Raw genomic sequence first — 21,741 nt, forward strand, 5'->3', positions numbered from 1 at the left:
TAGAACATTTAGCACAGGGGTTGTTACGATGACTATCGATACTGTACATGTACCGGTACATTGTAAAACACCGCCCTTTCAGGACTTTTAATAGTTATACATGTAGCTCCATGTAATAGCTCTAAAAAGATAAAAGTTCCTTCCAAAATGGCTTTGACTACATTTCCGCGTGTGGAACATTTTCTTTTTTTGCACTAAGTGTACTAAAATAATTTTCTGCCTCAAACGCTATTATTGAATTTTCCTGCTCAAATTTCCAATTTACAGTGTTGTGCTGTCTTAGCCTTACCAACTGGTAACAACAAATGCAAGATTTACTCGAGAGTATCAGAATTAAGAAGACACAGACCTGACAGTCTAAACCATCCCAGGATCTGTTCGTATTTTGTTTCATTTTGTTTTGTTTCTTTTTCATTTTGTGGGGGGGGTGTTTTATTTGTAGGGGGAGGTTTGGCTACTAAACCACTTTGGAAAAGATTCCAATTCCATCCGGGAATCACACTTTATCTTAAAACTGAATCCAATTTCCAATGGTGAAAGCAACACAGAATACTGCCAAACTGCCTTATGTGGAGGTTGTAAGGTGCACAGGTGGATTATTCATCACTCAGCAAAATTCATCAAGACATTTGATCTATTTCCGTAAAACATGATTGATTGTCCAGACGAAAACAGTCTTAAATTTTCTTTTCATAAAGTGGAGCAGGATTCATTACAGTAATTAATTCATCAAAAACATTAAATTACAATTTCACTGGCATAGAATTTCCTAACAGCAGTGAATCAGCACAATATTTCATGGAAAAGAACCAGGAGAATCAATCTCGAGTTTCTTCTGAAAATCAGCCAGTTTCTGTGAAATCAAGTTACACTGTACATTCCCTGTGACTCGGCCATAATTGGAACCATGAGTCTAAGTTCAACCAACCTCCTTCTAAGTTCGGCCAACCCAGGAGGTTACCAAAGCAAGGACCATTCACAATAACTGGTCCTCGCTCTTTTTTTTTGGGGGGGGGCATTGTTCGCTGTGATTGACAGTTTGACACCCCCCTTTCATCTCAGCTCATTCACATCCACCTTGAAAATAAGTCCATCGGTTTGTCCGGTTCCCCCTTCCCAGCATCTAAGACATTAGGGAAGACACATTGTGAAGCCTTGGCTGATATACATTTATCACGATTTTAATGGCACTTTGAATCAATCACGTCACAAAGATCCTTGGTACATGTACCTACATACATGAACATGTGCGTACATGCACGCCTTCAGATAACCAGGGAATGTGCATAAGTGTACACTGTACATGTACAATGTACCGGGTACCGGTAAGTGCACAGACAAATGTTGGGGATGGAGAGGCCATGAAGAGTAGACCCTCATTCCGTTTTTGTATCCTTGTGGAGACATGGCTTACAATATTTATTTTGCCAGCAGAAGATCAGAGTAACCGGAGATCGAGTTCGCCTTTGCTTTGCTTTACTGATTGTGACTTTTTTGAATAACTAATGCTATGGGCTTTGTACATGTATTTGGTGCGAGGATATCTGAGCAGAAAGGTGCAGCCTGAAAAATAAGATTTCCCGTAGCCTGTTGGCAAATTCACGAAAATGTCGTGATCCCGCAGAAAGTATTCTAAGGCTTGCCGCTGCTCAGCACGAAAATCACCCAACATTAATTCATCTGCAGCGGAATTCAAGCAACAAGATAACTCGTCGTGCTGCAGCCATTTCGGAAGGTCCACCATTTTACATGGTTATCATGCATGCCAGTTCACATTGATGCATTTTGCTCACTGTGCACTCACCGCACGCCTGCATCTATTCATATTCACAGACGAGGTCATACACTAGAAATCTAGCTCAAAAGTAAAGAAAAACATAAGCTTCCACGGACGGTTGCACTAAGGCGTTCGTCCTGGTTTAGCTGATTTGTATATTTCTTAGGCCGCATGAGGTTGCTCTCTGTCTTGATTTTGCAATGTATGCAAGTGTGTACGTACGCAGGTACATGTACTTACCGGTAGGCCTACTAGGTCACTGAGCGGCTGGTGCGTGCTGCACTGCGCTGCAACGAATGACCAAGTTTAATTTCAACATGAATGAATCGTGGAATAACGTGTGGACAAAACTGACCTTGCATGTACATCCTGGCATAGTTGTTTCTAATTGACCCAATTACATGTACATGAACGTGCATTTTCCATTTACCAATAACAGTTCTGCATTTCCCCTTTGAATTACTGACTCTGAAATCTGCGTAGCTGTACCGTACATGTATGTAGTTTTAGGTGAATTCTGCATTTGTACATTGTATTAAGACAGTTAGTAATGTCTTGGCCTGTACCCAATTTGCAAGGAACTACTGTAGGCCCATGGCGCTGCTTACTGCAGAAGGCCGTGCTTACATGTATGATCTCCATTTTGCGCTAACTGCACTAACAGAAAAATTCTGCACTTTTAAGCACAGAATCCTTAGTTATGGGATGTACATTGTATGTATGTGCACAAGCCTAAATTCCTCACTAACCCATGAAACATGTTCGCTGTAAGCACAGAATTTTCTGCTACGGTAAGCACCCATTTTTTTTGCTGGCAATAAGCAGCACCATGAAATTGGACCAAGCACATTGACCATTCCCCACTAAGGTGTGTTCATGTACACATACCGGTATACATTTCAATAAAGCAAAACTACTAAAAAGCCATGCATTGATTTATTGCCCTTTTAGGGCAGTTTCTTCAATTCTGTAGCAATTGCAAGGATCACTTTAGGCCGACACTTTGTACAGTATGTGGCACATACATTCTAGAAAAATGGGATGATTTATTAAGTGTGAAATTTCATTTTGTGAGCTTCAGCTTAGAAATTTATCAGATAAATTAGGCACTGTCACCAGACAACATTTGGAAAAGCAAGTTGTAAGTTCAGTCCACCCTCTCAGATGACAAAATATTTTGGAAGAGTTTCCCTGATGAATTTCATCCACTGAAGATTTGTTTTCCACAGGTGCATGCTCTGTGTAGGGCTTCAGCTCAGAGTTTTCCCAGGGCAAAAGCATCTCTCTTGGACCCCGGAAGGTCATGACCTCCCAAAGGCACTCCCAACAATTTAGTGTGAGCGCGATGACCCTGAGACGACAAACAGGGGGGGGTTTAGGAAATTTCACACTTTTTACTGATTTTATAATCACATAAAAACATGCTCTTTTCTTGCAAGTGCTGAAGACAAGGAAACCAAGTTGGCTGATGAAATTAACTACACGTACATACAATCTAAGCTTGTTCCAAGATAAAGTATGGGAAAAAATTCAACACTGTACAAGTTCCACTTCCGGCAAGTCAAGAAATGCTACTTGCTAGTGGTTTACTCATGAAAGCTGAACACAGCAAGGGCATTAGGCCACACTACATGTACATGTACCAGTACATTAAAGTTCAGTCGAATGTGCACAAAACTACACCTTGCCAGACATGCATGCATGAGACAGGTGTGATGCACCTATACAAGAGCACAGGGTGACAACAGCACTCCTTTAGTGACAGTAACACATGCACATGTACATGTAAAAAATCAAAACCCTGCCCTCTTTCCACAAAACTACATGTACTGAGCATTTTTACAGCAGGTGTACAGCAACCTGGCCATCACCAAGATGTTCATCAACCTCAATCCTTCACCGCTCCCGGCCCCAAGTGCAGTGACGTATTTTAAACACCTCCTAATGCGTTTCCCAGAATTAAAGCCTGGCATACATTCAAGCTAACGACCAAACGATGATTTATTCATGGTTGAATTATGGAATGCAGAACTTCACACCAGGGAAAGTGTTCACAGGTGATCAGTCAAAGAGACGTTAATCCAGTCACCTTCCAATGGACTTGTGAGAGTCTACATGTTACGCTGTTTACTTGGGCTCAGTGTTACATGTACTTTCAGCTTAAAGACACTTATTACTGGTTAATCATAAAGTGTCTTTTATCTGGATGATAAACTCTTTTTGGGGGTTGCACCATACATGTAAGGTAACAGGTACATCGGCTAACTGTTGAGCAAACAGATTACCCAACTGCATTGATTTTCTCCCTATGGGTGGAAAAACTTGTCTCATTTTACCCAATGGTTGAAGAAAATGTTTTGTTCAACCATTTTTTTATCCAGTGTCATGACCTTTTGGCCTGACAGTTATGCCACTTTTTTCAGTGCGTCAAGTGCGGATGTAAGTTTGTGGCTGCGTGGTCACCATGATCATGTTTATCCCATTATTTCCCTCAAAAATCAAAACCCTGCCCTCTTTCCACAAAACTAATCCTGCATGGGGTCACTGTCGTATGTTTTGGAGAATCTAAAAACTTCAAAGTTCTTCACTTTTTCATGGGAACAGTACCCTGCTGTTAACAAATGCCAAAAGTAAAAAAGGACTTGACAGAAGGCTTCCAAATCAATGATTTAAAAATCTAAGTTTTAAAAACTAAGCATAGTTCAAGTAAACTCACCAGTTGTTTCAGTGTTGGCCCAGCATGAGCAGCTCACAAGTACAGTTTAGAGGCAGTCCTGCCAAGAAAAGATAGCGAAAAATGTTCAACTGAAAAAAAGTGACTTTAAAAATTGTCCGAGAGGCAAAAAACATCCATGCATTGGTACAGGGGTAAACACATCGAGTATGAACAACAAATGGTCAAACAGACCGTGGGTCATGTTGTTACATGTTCATCCTTGTATCTTAAAAGACGCTACATTATACTGTACCTGTTCAAGTTTTAACTTCCTCTAAGACGTGTCTCGTCCGTAAGACTAGAAAGCTATTACACCACCAATATTATCTTGCAATAAATATAATACAAACAATCCTGAGCCATCATCATGTACATGCTGCTAACACTAAAAGGTAAACTATCAGACGGCAGCAACTAAAAACAGAAACAGGTACCAGTATGAATCCCCAGTGCTTGGGGAGTAAATTAAAAGTTTCCAGTCACAAAGCTATCCTTAAACTTGAACAGCATTTTGATAAAAAGTACACGGGGGAGTGCTGGGGAAAAAGCTATAGTGTAAAGAGATGCATATTGCTGAATCATCACAAATATGTTACTTCCTAAAAGATAGTTGGGAAGATCCTGGGGGAGTCATTGCCCGTGTTACTCTGCTTCTGTTCTGGCCGTTTCCTTTTATTAATGATAGGTGTCTGTCATTATGACGACTTCCTGCTGGAAAAGACTGAGCCTCGTACAGAGACCACCTCCCAAACCACACATGTACATGTACGTATGTACATATTTATGGTTTTCTGCCCAGAATTGCCAAGGGAGCAACACAGTCTTTGCTCTCTGTCACCAGAAAAATAACCGCAACTATCAAAAATGCATTTCAGGCACTCTGCCGGTTCTGACCTGTGGGGCCTCAATGCTGCCAGGAAGGTTTACTGCTTGACCCATGGAGTCAAGCCCCATGACCTCTGGTCTGGAGTATTTCACACTTGCATCACATCTGCTCCAGGTCTGCAAGGGGCCCTGGAAACAAATCCAATTCAGAGCTACCAGGCACATGGACAACAACCAGGAAAAATCAACATCTGGAAATTTGGGATTCCAATGAGTTCAAAGCATCCATCACTTTTCAATGCCAACAATGTTGATCAAGGCTAGTGACATTTAGTTGAGTTAACAATGTCATTTCATATTGGGTAGAATTTAAAAGCTTGAAAGTTTGTATACTTTTATGTTATTGTAACAGAATTTCCGACCTAAGATGCACCCCCAAAGTACACGCACATGTACCCCAAGATACAACTCAATCCCTAATACCAATTTATTAAGGCTCTATGGAGAAGAGTAAAGCCTGGTTTCCACATGGTCATTTGTAATGCAGACGGTCCACAAGACGTGAAAACCCAGACACAAAAGAAGAGATGGTGCTGCATAACGTCAATCCACCCAAAAATTGAAACAAAATGGCGTCCAAAAACTCCGTAATTTTTTGCAGAAAATACTCTTTCAGATTGACTGTAGCACCTTAAGATGCCAAACCAGTACTCCAGTTTCAAATATTTCTTTGATGGTCAGCTATTTACATGTAGCTAATAATAAGGGTGTATAAGCATTTAGGAGAAAATGAGCTAAATTCATGAAACTGAGCGAGAGGGACTATGTTGCACACCAGTCATGCCAGGATGCGTGTTTGTATGGGGATACCCTGGCTACTCCACTCAGACAGTCAGCAAAGTTCAACCTGGCTCAACTTTGCCAATCGTTCACGGCCTGGTTTGCATTTGTCTGCGTTGTCGGCGACACCTCCGTTTGACATGTTTCCATGTGTCCGTGTTGCAGTTTGCGTCTTGATTGTGTTGCTCTCTGCGTTTCTTACATCGACGTGCAAACCAGGCTTAAAGCGCACACTGAGTACAGGGAAACTAAGGAGTTGAACCCTTTTCTAAATGGCATTCAGCTGTACTTGACATCTGCTGCACTTGACAGTAACAAGAAAAAGAAATTAATTGAACGCCAGTCCCGAAGTCCAACACCCACTGCAAACCAGGTCGTCGAACCCCCTTTTATAAATAGAGGCACATTTTTAGGAAGAGAAAATCTTTCTGCACTTGCACTTTGGGCAAATGGACATTTGTTGAGTGAGTGTTGACGTTGGATTTGGACACTGCAGGCAGGGTGTGCAGCACATCAGATGTGAGATCTCTTGAGAAATTGGTCAACAGAAGGGTGTCTGTTGAAACACTGCTCGTTACACAGAACAGAGTACTTGACCTTAAATCATCACCTCTTGTTATTAACTTTCTTTCCACACTGTGTGATGAGAAAAGACTGAAGAAAATAACCTCTACTACATGTGCATGCAGTCAGTATTCAGTAAGAGTTTCTTTTAGGAAGCCTTTCCCTGTATCTTTGTAACTCACTATATTGAAAGCAATTGCCACATTCTCTGTAGTTTGTCAGGAATCAAGGCACAACAGTGTTAATTAGCAGCTTTCCTCAACCTTGCAAAGTGCTCCGAAAGACTGAACTTTCTCAGTGAATTCGGAAGAAGGCAGATTAGTTGTGGTCAAGTCTAAACTAAATTGTACATGTGCCTTATTGCCCTTCTCCCAACCATTATCTTGTAGCATATATGAGCATGTATAAAGTGTGCCCAATTGTAATGTAAAGTGATTTTGTACTAGTTAACAGCACACTACACTGCTAATTACCACTCCGAGCTGTGTCTAAGCAAAAAGGGATGTGGGGGACTTAAAGGTGTCCTCTAGCAGACGCCTATTATTTCCCCCCCCCCATGCCCCTGGTAACCCTTTTCTATTAGGAGAAGTATGAAATTTTGTACACAGCCTTTACACAAGCCACAGTTGGCACCCCCAAGTGCCCACTCAGAGATTTTCACCCAAGTTATGCCACTGCTGCGGCACATAGACTTCACACACACACAAAGATTGCCAATAACTAAAAAAAACACTATCTGACTGATAGTTGAACCATCATGCTCCCAACAGCGGTACATGTAAATCCAGTACATGTAAAAATTGAAATTTATTGAACAATAATTTTTGCCCCCCCCGTAGCGAGACAATTCTTCTTTTATCAAAGGACCTCCAAAAATATTTCACTTCCTGCAGTCAACAGCTTTGTTGTTGTCAGAAGTTAGCCTTGGAGGGTAAACATGATTACTTCTGGGTTACTGGCAAAGTCTAATCCTCTTTCCCCCCTTTTTTTTTTTTCAGAAATTGTCCTACTGATCCGTCAGGGTCTCTCCACTCACAGTGCAAGATCCTGGCAGGTGGGGAGTTTGTGTGCACAAATTGGTCATTCATTTTTGAAAAGTCGCAATCAGACAAGTGAAGTCAATGTTCTGAAGCGATTATCCGCATGAGAGCATCCTCGGACTGAACAATTGGTCGCCCAGACGTCGGCACCCTGAAAGATGGACATTAAGTGCATCAACTTAGAAAGCGGGATCAAGACATCAAAGTGGCAACTGAAACAATTTGGAATGCCAGGTTACAGTATCTGCCTGTTGAAAGCTGATACCTCCTGCAAAGGTGCATGTAGAGCTGACCAATCAAACGCTTACCCTCCTCTCTCCACTTTTATCAGCACATTAAACTATATGAAAGGTATTTTTCAACAGTTTAATCATGAACGGGAATACGTTGTACAAACAAATGAGTGCTCCTGAAAGTTTGGGATGTTACATGTACATGTAATTTTAACATAATTGGACTTTGCTCTAAAGTAGTGGAATTTTATTTAACACTGTGTAGACTCAGTGCTTGAGGATAAAAATTAAAGTCATTCGAATCTTTCATGGCCTCCTTCTAAGCTTGTCATGTAGATGTGGTTGGCCTTCCACTTGAAAATCATGATCAACTGGAAGATTCCATCCCGGCAACATCAAAATTTACAAATTGGTACGTGACAAACTTCTTCAACTGTAAAAATATGTAAGCTATACATATACGTGTACCAGTGTGTTACCAGAATTTTGCCATATAACAAATTAAACAAAATATCATCTTGGGAAACTCACTAAAATACAAATTCACAGTGTCTCAATGTTAACTCTTTCCATGGTCTTACAAAACACAGAATATGTTATGATTAAAGGCTACCTACATGTACGTGTACTGCACAATAACTTCTGTTAACAACTTCACAACTGTCCACCCAAATCTCATTTAACTATTAAATATTGTGTTGAGCTTTCTCTCCTCCCAACCTCCTCCAACCCAGATAACACCAGCTGCTCAGCAATAACATGCAGCATTTGCCTTTTGCAATGCAAATTTACCTCAGATAAGCAATGCTTTGAAGCTGGCAAGAACACTACATTTTTTTTCAGCATAGAAACCCCCAAAACACCGTGCCAATCTTTTTTCATTCAGACTAAAAATGGGAAATTCAAAACGTACATGTTGATACATGTTGACACATCTCCACGAAAAAAAAAGTAATGATGTACATTGTACATCTTGATTGCCAGGGGCCTCTTGATAACAGGCAAAGAGCTTGGAACAGCTTACCACAAAAATGCCAAAGATGGTGTGTGGTATATGACCTGACATAAGGTCAAAGAATGGTCACAGAGATGACAAGAATACTGCTGTGAACAGCTCTGTTGCATAATTATACTGCCAACAAATTGCAAATATTCACATTTCTTCTGGCTGGAAACATTCAACATTTTTTTTTACATTTTAAAATGTAAATACCAAACTGTTTGGAACATCAGCAAAGTCCAAATCAAGATGCAGAGAAGTCTGAAAAATGAGGCAATTCTTTGTAGCAATTTTGAAGAGCCTTTTTACATGACAAAGAAAAAGATGAAAAACTCTGCTAATCCAAGGACAAAGTTCAAGTTGCATTCATGAGGTCAGGCCACATATGCAAATGGAAGATGTCACAAATCTGAAACATCTACCCGGGAGGTGCTATCGCGCAGAGCTCCCGCCAACTAAGACATAAAGGAGTCAGGGTTAGGACCAAGTCTGCAAATGCTTTGATCAACCGGGCAAGTGCTCTCTCAGAGCTCCCACTGCTTTGCACATAGTGCAGTCAAGATCAAATGTGAGTGAAAATTAGTCCATCGCGTAAATTCATGTAAATAAATTGTGGGGAAAGGCAAGTTCCCTGTGAATAGCCACCCACAGGTTGTCTGACATGTAAGCGGTGAGCATTTCAGCTAAAACAAAAACGTTCCGGTAGCAGATGTTGGGGAGGGGGGTATACAGTTGCGTGTTACACACTATGTATTGTATCATAAACTACTGGAACTTCAATGGTTTCCCTGCTAAATTTCTTGGGGGAGGGGGCATCATTGCTTTCTGATGAATCCCAGAATTTCAGAAGTTCGTTGGGTATCATTGCTAGGCATCATCATCCAGTTTGACTTCATGCCTGTGGCACAATAGTGTAGTTTTAAGTTACGCAGTGACTACAGTCACGGAAGCATAGACAGGTTGCTGTCTACTTTTGTTGCACAAGTCTAATACATTGGAAATGGGAACCAGGTCAGTCTATGAGTAGATCTCTGAATTTATTTCCCTTTAAAACAATCTGCCACGGGTATGAATATACTAAAAAAGAAAAGAAAAACATGTACAGAAAGCAAAATACGATCTGATTGAGAAAAGTTTTGAAGAAAATAAAGGAAGAGAAAATAGGAGGGAAATGGCATACAGAACATGGCACAAACTTGGCACCATGCCATGGGCCTGCTGAACAGCATGCGTTTCGCTTAAGCCGTCGCAGTACAACACTGTATGGAACTTGAAACCTCCTACATATTGGCAATGGTGATTATGCAATGTCATAACTATAGCATTTGGAAGTCACCTCAGCAAGAGTGCCATATACAGACATCACTAATTTTCATTTGTAGTTGTTTATTACCCATCAACGATATTTAATTTCTTTAAAAAGTCCAAAAAAATTCACTGAAAATATTGGAACCATTTACATGTACATGTATTTGGGAAACACAAGATTTTCTCACACCAGTTTCACAGGGTTTGTACACAGGGTACCAAGTGATGTCCAGATATGGAACTCTTCTGCACTTCCGTTCTAAAAAGTTAAATTAAGGTTGTGATGCAACATTGCAAGGTAGGCCCCTCCAGTCATGACAGTATTTTTCTAGGCCTGCTTCACTAATTTGAGATGATGTTTGATGAAAAAAATTCCCCAGGGAGCTTGTTCCAGTCCAATTTGGAAGGAAGTAAGTAATGTCCATGTATCAAATTCTTCCCCAAATACAAATATCCTTGTAGACCAAACAGATCTACCCCCATCTTTCTTTCAAGTTTCATGATCCCAATCCACCCCACCCCGACATCAGTCGTAACATAGTGCTTGGTCACGGTCCGAACCCCACTGTGCACCACTTTGAAAGCTCGCTGCAGTCTTAGCTCGAACACGTTGAAGATCCGCATCGGCTAGATATGACCGTGACTGGACAAGTTTATTTACTCTTGAAATCAACAAAGCCCTCAACACATCAGATGATGGAGTAGTATTTTACCTGCAGAACGCCGGGAGAAAACCGAAGAATGAGCTTGATCGGAAATCGCAGTCCTCGGAAATCTTCTACTCAATCCACAGCCTTACATGCATTTATACTACATACAATATACATGCACTGTACTTGTACATATAGGCCTACACTAGGCTCGCGCTGTCAAACCTTGTACCTGCGGGATATGATACATGTGGGATATCGATAAGATGTGGCGCGCCACTTGCTGGCTTGTACCAAAACCACCCCCCCCCTGCTTGACCCCACTAACAATGCGAGCAAGTTCGCGAGTCCAGTAAGAAATAACAGCAAAATCCTCAGGCTTTCATGTGTTTCAAATACATATTAAGTATCTAAATTTTATCAATATGTGTCCTGTGCATTTTAACCTATTAAGATGGCATTTACAAGAATTTAATTTATTGGAAGAAGAAACCATTTTGTTAAGTAGGTAAGCCAATTCAATATCACCTTACTGTCGATTGAGGGCGCTATGAATTTTTTAAGCAGTAATGCGTGAAGGGAAAACTTGCGAAAGTTGACACATTTCAAATCTTTACGTTCCTTTTTTTCAACTACCAAGTATTTAATAATTGCAGATGTTTGATACGATCCTTTCTTACTCCACTGATAAAACCCATGAAGTAGATATTTTCTTTTCTAACCCTGAAAATCCTACACAAGTGTGGTGTAGGCCTGGCTGCACGTGTACATGAACGGCACGTCTCAAACTTTGTAGAGGGCGCTCTAAGGTCTTTACCCTATACCGCTCCGTTGAGCACCTGTCAAAAAGTGGTTTTAATAATAGAACACCTTTCAGCGCGAGATACAATGTTGAAAGTACGAGTGCGATGCGCTAACGCGTGAAACCTTGCTCAGTGGTGAAGCTAAGATTATAAAGATAGGCTGTTGCTGAAAACCAACGTTTATGCACAAAATTTGTTGGTCGTTGTAAGCTGATTAGACTCTGTGAATCTCAGCAGTGAGTGATGTTGACAATGACAGATTGAAAGCCCGATCGAAAGTTGAACTTCTCAACCAATACTGAACATGATGGAAGTTTGAATGAAGGTCACGTCAACCACATACTGTATGCATAGCCTAGTGTATTCATTCAGGTCGCCCATGAACAGAGCTTGTTTGGGAGGGTAAGTTGTTTGAGGATTTTCTCCATTCATTTGCTTTGTAATTTTAATGTGACTGGTTACTTCAAGTTTTTCCCCAGTATAAAATGTATCAGCCTATAGATCTATTGGTTATTGAAATGGTTACACCCGTTCTTACTGCGTGGATGACGTTACCTCAGGCTTTGATGAGCACACTTTCGGTCTGAAGATCACATCTAGGGTTTTTTTTTGGGGGGGGCACTACAAGAACAGCCCTCCTTTTTTTAATTTGGAATTTTTCATTTCTTTTTAATTCTATACTGTTCCTTTTATTTCATTTTCTCTTTCTCAGTTTCTTGTGGACAGCAAAGAAAGGATATTTTGTTTTCTATTTTGGGGATTTTTGTGTGTTTGGGAGGGGGGGACTTCCCAATGGCAGACTGGATCCACAAATGATTTGGGCTACCATTAAAGAGCTCTTATTTTGCACACTAGATAGACTTCTGTAAGAAGTGTTGCTAAACAGTTTGACACAGCTGAACAATCTGTCCAAATTTCTTAATGCAGGGTATACTTACTACTTAATCCAGGGTAAGATTTTTTTATAACTGATCCCTTTATTCTTCATTGTTTGTATTTTTGTCATGTGTTAACTTTGAAATCTCCTGTCCAGTTGTCAGAAGCCTTCACTCTGCCCCTTCATGTCAGCTTGAAGTCATTGACTGACCATGTCTCTCAGTGTGGGATTACCTTGCTGTCACTTACTGCCGGTGGATTAGTTGAATGCTTTTTTAATGCATTAACTTTCCCTCATGGCCCTTAAAATAAATGGACTGTGATGTTCAGAAGGTTGGCTAACTCGCTTGTCATAAGAGATAGCAAATGTTTGAACTAAGGCAGACACTTGGGGGGAAAAAAATGAAATGAAATGTTAACCTGGCGTCCGAATCTTGAAGTAAAAGAAATTAAAGGCTGAACTTCTGCACTATTCCGCAATATATATCTTTTATAATTTGGGCAGTTATCAGTTCTTGGATGGTCTTTAACCCTAACACTCCTCAATCCTTCACCTGTTGGAGGACTGAGGACTGTTAGGGTTAATAACACTGCTACTGATTTTCAAAAACCTGACTTGACCGAATTCTACTAACAATTTGACGGCAGGAAGACCACATTTCAATTTGCGCTAGAATTGCTAGAATCCATTTGGCGATTCTGTTTATGGCATTTGTTGTTCTCCTTATAAAACGTTCACTTTGGAGAATCTTAACGTTTTCTGTTTCTTCATCTACCTGGTAGACACATTTCCATTTTCTTTATCAGTGCACATCATGCTCCACATTCACCAGTTCTGGAAAGTACCCACTTAAATGTGCACAAGAGAAATGTGGTAAACAGGTGCTCATTCAAAATGACCAATGGAAAGTCATCCTTTCTATGTGTTCTGTTTTCCATTATGCGCTATACAGCTACAAGTATGGAAACCCTCTCCTGAAATTCTGTGAATGCCGGTGGATAAATTTAATACATGTACAATTACAAATGAAGGCACAAAATTGTCTTCATTTGTTAGGAATCTTACAGAAAGTAAGGACTTTTTGCTTGTAAGCCATTGAATTAATGATTAAAACCTTATTTTTTTACCCATTTGTTCTCACACTTTTCTGGCTGTTCATTGTTCAATGTTATGTACATTTATATACCCAAAACATTTCCTAAACGAAAGCTAGTTATGTGATCTTCCCAATTTGATACAGAATAACATAAAAGTCCTTTCACTGTTGAAGTTAAAATCGTATTACCTATAACCTTCTCAGATTACAATACCTTCAACTGTTGAATGTAAAATAAAAACAAAGGGCCAATTAGACTGGCTACCTGTGCTTGTATGGACATTTCAAATTTTGCTCCTTACATGTGAATAAAACTTTCATTCCCCTATTTTCATCCCTAGCTTCTGTGATACATCTTGTATTGCTCCTTTGAAAATATTGGTACATTTTCTGTCATTGTCTCCAAGGTGATTAGTGAATAACAGGAAATTACTTGTCACGGCAGTTAACAGATTCCTGTTAGAATTTCTTCAATTCACAGCTACTGTAGTCTCAGTGCTCCGAGAAAAATGAAAATTGTCCCCCCTTTTTTTGGACTGCCTGACCCTTGCCATAATTCAATTAGAGGATTTTGTATCGTGGAGAGTTCTCTAGAAAACACTCCTTCACGTGGGTGTGTTTGCCCAGCTTGCAAGGTGTTTTTATATTGTGGAAATGGCTTAATGAAAATGTGAGAGTGAAAAACCATAATCCCACTTACACGCTTTTACCCTTCTTTTTCTCTTTTTTTTTGTTGAAGGAGGGTGTGAAATCCATGGACTATAGTGCTTGGCAGACAGCAAATCCAATCCAATTCCATTTGTATAATGTCAGGTGCTCTCACGCATTGTAGGATGTTTTTCCTAAAGTGCTTTCACTCGTAGCGTGGCTGGCTGTGTGTTAGTCACGCACTAGCAGCTCCCAGAAGTGAAATGGAGTGTCATTAATTAATGTAAATATTGGATAAATGGCCATCTGCAGCAATAAACAGTACTCAAATCACAATGTATTTTTCAACATGTGATTTCTTTGACTTATGCCTCATTTTTAAGAATTTGATTAAATCTCATTCTTTGATTTTAACTTGGGTTTTAATAAAAGAAACTGAAAAAACTCATTGAGTCAAAAAGGTTCTGGAGCCAAGTAGCTCCAGAAATTAACCAGTCCAAAAATTAATTTCTCGGTTGTGATCAAGTCGTGTCAATGTCCTTTTTTTTTAAGGCACGTAACTAACATTCTGTCAAGTTAAAAGTTGTGCATAGTGGTACTTGGGTGAATCAGTGTCATTGGGCGCTTTTTGACCATTTTTTGACACACATAAACACTGTGCAGAAGTGAGCAACATACATATAGCAGAATTAAAATACAAAATTTAAATCATCTGCAGAACATGGCTTTGGAATTTATTCAAATTTCATTAATGAGAGAGTGACTGCTACCGTTTGCTCTAGCTTCAACAAATGCAACAAGACGAACAGCTGAGCAGAAGAATGCGGGTAAAAAGACTGTAAAACTGAACATATTTTGTTAAAAGTATGGTTATCATAGGAGGTTGGTAAGTACAGCACTAACATTAAGAATACAAATGTCAACAATACAAATAGCAGGAAACCAGAATAATAATGGCTAAAGTACATTCACCAGAAAAACACTGGTCAACAGAAAAACACAGTTGTGAAAGGCTAAATCTAAAGAGCGGGCTGTAACGCTGAAAGCTAGTGAACGTTTAGTGAAGTTTTAGCGCGCAAATAAATTTGTGCCGCAATTTACCTTCGTCATTAATATTGTCAAATCATTGAAATTTGGGAGGGGGGATGATCCTATGCCTCCCTCTGGATATATTCACCCATCCCCAAGATTTATGCCCATGTTTGTATACGTACCGGTACATAGTATGCCTACATAGAAATCAACATTACTAACAATCATTTGGTTTTAAACAGTAACATTCCTAGATCGTTCAAAATGCACCAGGAGAGTAAAGGAGGATTTTGCAGGACTGAAGTAGATGGAGCCGAACAGTTTTGTTATTTTACAAAAATGTCCCATGAAAGTGCAAAGATGTACACATTTACCTAACCAAGGTTTTGTTTCCTAGTTTCCAAATGACGTGTTCTTCCTGTTTAGGTTAAATTACTAAAAGAGGCTTTGAAAAAGTGCTGTTATCATCTGTACTTTCGCTCGTGCTGTTTGCATTGTTTTATGTTGAAGTTAAATTTCACTCTCCCAATCTTGCACATGCAAACTCTGCTCTTATCAGCATCCTGGTTTTGCCCTTAAATCCTGAAGCCCATTTCAGGCTGCAACTCTGCATCCCCCCCACTGCACAACTGCACGTGTCTTGTACAGGGGAGGATGTTTTGGGAAAAAAATTGATCCCAGCAAAAATGACTTGAGAGTTTACGGGGTTGATTGAGTGCGCAACATTGTTCATGTGAGAGGTACGTATTGTTAAAGATATTACTGGGATGTTAAATTTGATACTTGCTTAGGTTTAAAACTGATTGCAACTCAAGAACGAAGACACTCTGTTAAAAGCTGAAGGAAGAGAACGCAGCCCCTTTAAAGGCTTCTTGAAGTGTCCTTACACTGTCTGGGTATAATTGATGAGTAACATGTATGTACATGTACATGTGTTACTATGTAGGTGCATACGTACATGCGTATGTACATGTGTGCACAGTACATACATGCATGTACATGAGGCATTCTTTTTAAGCTTGTTTGCACTGCTTTTTCAGCGTTTTTGGAAAATTGATATGTAAAGCGGTGGTGGCCACAGAATTATAGCGATTCATCATGATTGTCAACACACATTTTGTTCAATCTTTCCTTTGCTCAGATTTGTTTAGTGCACACAAGTTTACCCATTTGTGGACTGTTCTTGGTAGATGGTCTCGAAATTTGCCTGTGAAATACTTGCATGGTAATGAGGAAAACAATGTCCGGTTTAAACTTTCAGTCTACATTGAAAATGTTCAGTTTATGTTGAAACTAGACGTTTGCTACATTGGTAAGTTTTTGTTGCACTAAACATAAGTTAAACACGGTGGAATCTACATCTAGCACTCTCCACAATCTCAATGCCTAAAAGATTTTTTAAGGAAATCTTTACAGTCCTTGCGAAAACGCCTGTTTGCCAGTCCATAAAGGAGTGGATTTATGGCGTGGTTTACGTGCAAGAAGTTAACCATTTTGTCAAAAGTGTACGTCACTGTCTGGGAAGCAGGCTGCCCTAGGATGTTTGCAATGCTTAAACCGACAAACGTCCAGTATGGTAACCATGACAACACAAATATGAGACTGGTCAAGAAAAGCATCAGCGTGGTTCGGTTCTGCATGGTGTGGACTTTGTGAATGGTGTGTCTTGTGCCTGTACTTCTCTGACGATTCGGAGCTGTGTCTGAGTGGCCAGTCTGGATGTTTCTCTCTGTGTCCTTGGAGGTCTCAGTATGCTGGAGCCTTGTCGGGGCCTTCAAGTTGGTTGGGCGAGTAGCAATCTTGGGTGCCAGAAATGTGGTACTTTCCACAGACGTGGCTCCTTGTTGCAAGGCCGGATTCAGGGCAATTGCTTTAAGTTTGGTGGGTGGGGTGAGCTTTCTGATACTGTTCAGTGTAGCAGTCACTGTTTCCTGCCATTCTGAGATGTTTGGGACAGGGTTGGACCGCGTGTGGTCAGAGCTCTGTGCGTGATGAGGCCACGTATGCACACCCACCTTGACGTGCCGCCGAACTGCAGAGAAGACTTTCAAGTAGCACACAAGGATGAGCATCACCGAGACAACAAACATGATGAACTGGGCAGCGAGGGTGGTGAGCTTCATCTGGATTCTCAAGGGGTCAATCACGACGTGCAAGACGTAAATGATTTGGATCAGTGCACTGAAGATGAGCGAGCAGAGAATGGCAACCTTGGCCAGGTGGGGGGTCACCCGACGCCGGTGTGAACAGCACACGCAGTCGTAGCGGTCCAAGGCAATGACGGCCGTGATTCCGATGGACAGGGAGACAGTGACCATCATCAATGACTTGAGAATCAGGAGGGCAGTGCCCCACTCCGTCGAAGTGGCTATCAAGCAGCTGGAGACCACCTCATGGGTCAGGAACAGGCAGGTGAAGAGGTCGGCCCATGCCAGGCCCATGATCAGGATGTGGGTGCTGGTCTTGCGCAACTTGTCCCAGTAGACGCCCAGGATGAGGCTGTTGCCGGGCAACCCAAAGACCATCACCAGGGAGCAGAGCACAATGCGAAAGATCTCGCCCCAGAGAATACACTCGGGAGAATCATCCCCCATCCCATCAGGGCTCTCGGAACCGTTTGTGAAAAAATCAGTCGGCAACATTGCCATTTTCAAAGCAGGAGGCCCAAGATTCTTTCCAAGTGCTGATCAGTTTGAACCCTTGCTTATACCAAAACAAATTCACTTTATAATGTTCAGTCGTCTCTATTACTCATAGATGATGACAGAAATTCCTATCTGATAACATCTTTTTTGGCTGTCGAGAACTGATTTTCCGTTATTCAGCCGAACTTGATGTCTAAAACAATGCGTGAGTAGTCAGTAAGCCGCAGAATTAACCTTCAGTGTGGCCAGCAGACTGTTCTCAAACTCTGACATACCGGTGAGGCAAGCCCAAAATGTCAGAAGAGAATGGATGTCAGGTGGATTCATTTGCGGTACTCCCCCACTCGTAATCAGTGCAAAGGTTGAAGATTTCATCTCCAGCCCCTCAAACTACCACCGCCCCTCCGGCGCAGCCAATGTACAAGTGCCTCTTCAAATGCTCAACATCTTAAAAGCTAAAAATGACAAGTCCCGGAAACATGCTTTGACCAATGTGGATGTATCCGTCTGTGTGTTTTACCAGTTTGGATGAAGGCAGAGATAAGTGATATCAGTAGTCACATCAGGGAGAAAGAGAGCGCAGAACAAGATGAAAGCTCAGTGCATAGTATTTGTAACCGGGATAACAATTTCTCATTCCTCTTTTACTGCTCCACTCAACAGTAAAAAAGTGCTTATTTATCACTCTCTTTAGGCAAATCCTTTGATTGTCACTCTGTTGTCAACTTTTTGCAGTTTTATTCACTTTCCAAGTTAATTTCTTTGCATCTTGTGGTTGTGAAAATTATAGGTTTTTTGTTAATGCTGTGTCACTGAGCATAGATCCAAAGATACACACGTTTTGGTTTTTGTGTTCACGGGAAAGCAGTGAACGGATTTGTAATTTGGGTATGTGATGTGTCAGAAATTCTCCCTTATTTCTCTTGTTTTGTTGACCGTTAAATAAGCAGCAAACACTTCTGCATCATTCTGCTCAGTTTGAGCTCAAATTTAACTTTTTCTCATCTCTCCCTCCCGAGCGAGGACAACTAGTGTCATGTTCAGGGTGAAAAAGGTGTGAAATTTTTTTTTTGTACAACAGTTTTGCTGCTTGGTGGGCTTTAGATCATGCATTTTTTGAATTGTGTGATTGGCTCGTGTTTGATCAGTCTATGGTTGTCATGGTGAAAAGAATAAAAGAAGTATTTGAAATGAGCTTTTTAGGGGGCCGTTTTGGACGAGAAACATTTCTCTTTTTTTCCCCTCCCGGAATAGACAACTTCAATAAATAGTCTTGACTGCTCCAAGGGTCTGGAATGAGACAAGAGAGTGGTTGGCAGGAATGGACAAGAGCTATCCAAATAGTCTTTAAAGCAGGGAATCATTCTTGCCAAGTATTGCCAAATGATTTTAATCAATTGGTTATCCATTCACTCTACCCTGTGGGTCACGGGCTTTCTCATGTGGTGTTAGGAGCGAGCCTGTCACACACTTTGCAAATATTCAAAACGACTCATCTCCTGTCTTTACCACCAGACTGGAACCTTGTCCCCTCCAACATTTTGCGACAAAACCCAAAAATGTAAACAAATAATTTGATGAAAGTTTTAGGAAAATGAATGTTAGGTATTTCTGTGTTGTTTGCATCCCTTTTTTAAAATTACCATTTGACCTTTTTTACTGAAGATTCTGATTGTACTTGGTTTAAATATTGGCGTTTGACTGGACCGGCCTGTGGTAGAAACATTCTGGCACTGAGGAAGTATAAAGTGTATGAGTGAAGTGACGTCTTCACACTGTGACAAACTCGCAAGAAATTGAGTTGGTTTGGGATGATATGGATATAAACAGAAGCGAACCTATGCTTAACTTCAACCGGCATCTGTGTTGGGCATACACGGGGGGAACGCATTTTACGTTTCCTACCTCGTGAGCACATGTTTTTGTTTTCTCCTTTAAAATTGTTCTTACACTTGGAACATTCTTTTTAGTTTAACAGCTGGATTTCAGTTGATGGTTTTCCTTAACCGTTCCTCTTTGTGTTGCTAGAGATAACCCTAACCCCAAGTCCCCAAACTGTCTCTAAAACAATTTTCAAGAAAGACGATAACCTTAATTGCATTCATGGACCTTGCTTAGTCCACACAAGGTTTGTAAACAACCTGTATGAAAAATGTATGTGGACCTCTCATTCACAGGTCAACACAAGGTTTGTAAGGTTAGCTCTACAGTTTTGCACATTTCCCAACAAGTTACTCATGCCGAAAGCTGTGCTGGGTACCCGCTCGTTGATATCAAAACCTGGTTGATTTTTGGGGGGCCCGGGTACCCGAAAAAAAATTCCACGCATAAAATGTATGTGAACTTTAATAATGATTGGCAGAATTGCTGATAAATCACCGTGCTGCTAAAAAGCCAGTCCCGCAGTCATAACTCCGGTTCAGGGATCGACAGAGCTACTTTTGGTTCAAATTAAAGGTAACATTTTCTTGAATAAAAAGGTGGGGGAGATTCCTTCTGACACTTAGAGCAATGTGCTGCTTCCTATTATGAAAAAAGAGCCCTGTTTTGGGCACATGGTCTACCGGGATTGTGCTCAATGCCATTTGTTAAGTGTTCTTTGTATTCTAACGGTACCCAGTATTGGCATAAAACGGGTACCTGGTTCCAAGTATACCTGTAAATTGCACACCCCTGCTCATCATGCATACTCTGTACGAGTGTGAGCAAAATAGTGCAGTGTGACATTGTTTCAGGTGGCAACATGCCTTCTTTATAAATGGGTGGAGTGTGCCGCATGCATACATGTATGTACATGTAAGAGTCCACGCTGTGACCACCCTGCTCCGTACTTGTGAAGACCATGTACAAATATGTGTATTCTATGATAGTATGTCACTCAAGTTGACAGGACCAAAATATTGTGCGAATACGTAGGTGCACATAACTTTGTCCAAATTTTCCTGAGAAAAGCTTCCCCCCACCTGAGCAGGGTACAGGGTAGGGCATATATCTGGGACACAGCATGCTTATTCAGTACACATGTTCCTTGTGTAACACATGTACTCTCTCTAATGGTTTGTGGTAATGTTTGGTCTTGAAATGCGAAAAGAAACCAAAAATGACTGACTTCCTTACCTTCAGGTTATCAGCTGGTAGCACAGTTATTGTTCCGTTATCCAATTACACCAATCACACTCCAGAAAACGAGATACATATCCATTATCAATGGTTTCCTTTCCTTCTGCGCACATCACATGTGTAACTGGCACGTTCCACTTGCTACTACTTGATGTACACGACGGCCTGTACTCTGTGTGGGTTCGGCGGCCATGATTTCCTGAAGTCACAAATGAGCCGTAATTTTCTTTTCCTCACCAGACTCCATGATGCAGCGTGAGGACGCGACGTGATTGGCCCGTCCCAAATTTCGCGCTTCCTGTTGACGCTGCTGCTAGACTGTGCACCCGATACTGGTGATGCCGGCTGGCTGTACAGTATGTTACGCTCTCAACGTGCTCGCTGTAGATTTGTAACACCCCTCATAGGTGGCAAAAGGGCAGGATCTTTACAGCGTCAGCCATCTTTGAAAAGTGCACCATCTTGGAGCTGTGTCCACTTTGCATCAAGATCACACGCACTCACCCAAACTGTAAGTGCAAGTTATGCAAATCAGTTCAGAAGTTTGAAATGATTCATGAAGATTGT

At 41.0% G+C, this 21,741-nt stretch overlaps 2 protein-coding genes across 5 annotated transcripts in view; both read right to left on the reverse strand.

The window, feature by feature from the left end:
• dag1 (dystroglycan 1) overlaps positions 1–21,300 on the reverse strand; it is an 89,663-nt gene extending 68,363 nt beyond the window's left edge. For 2 of the 4 annotated variants that reach the window (XM_022248293.2, XM_022248290.2), the window contains exons 1-2: positions 11,017–11,194; positions 4,494–4,551 (exon numbers count right to left, since the gene is read on the reverse strand). The gene's annotated coding sequence lies outside the window, so the exon portion shown is untranslated. Of the gene's footprint in view, positions 1–2,017; positions 2,065–4,493; positions 4,552–11,016; positions 11,195–21,171 lie in introns of those variants that run through there. The other 2 variants (XM_087135180.1, XM_087135181.1) reach the window with 2 other exon arrangements.
• LOC110986463 (uncharacterized) lies at positions 16,121–19,211 on the reverse strand. Its single transcript, XM_087135563.1, has one exon. It carries the CDS (start codon positions 18,055–18,057, stop codon positions 16,789–16,791), a length of 1,269 nt encoding a protein of 422 aa, XP_086991689.1. The 5' UTR covers positions 18,058–19,211; the 3' UTR covers positions 16,121–16,788.
• Positions 21,301–21,741: the final 441 nt, after the last annotated feature.

Source organism: Acanthaster planci, linkage group LG04, assembly GCF_054643075.1.
Source record: "Acanthaster planci isolate LZ-2023a linkage group LG04, COTS_SCS, whole genome shotgun sequence".
NCBI classification, from domain to species: domain Eukaryota; kingdom Metazoa; phylum Echinodermata; class Asteroidea; order Valvatida; family Acanthasteridae; genus Acanthaster; species Acanthaster planci.

Coding starts and splice junctions, on each gene's coding strand:
- LOC110986463 (XM_087135563.1), bottom strand. CDS start 18,057: ATGGCAATGTTGCCGACTGATTTTTTCACAAACGGTTCCGAGAGCCCT.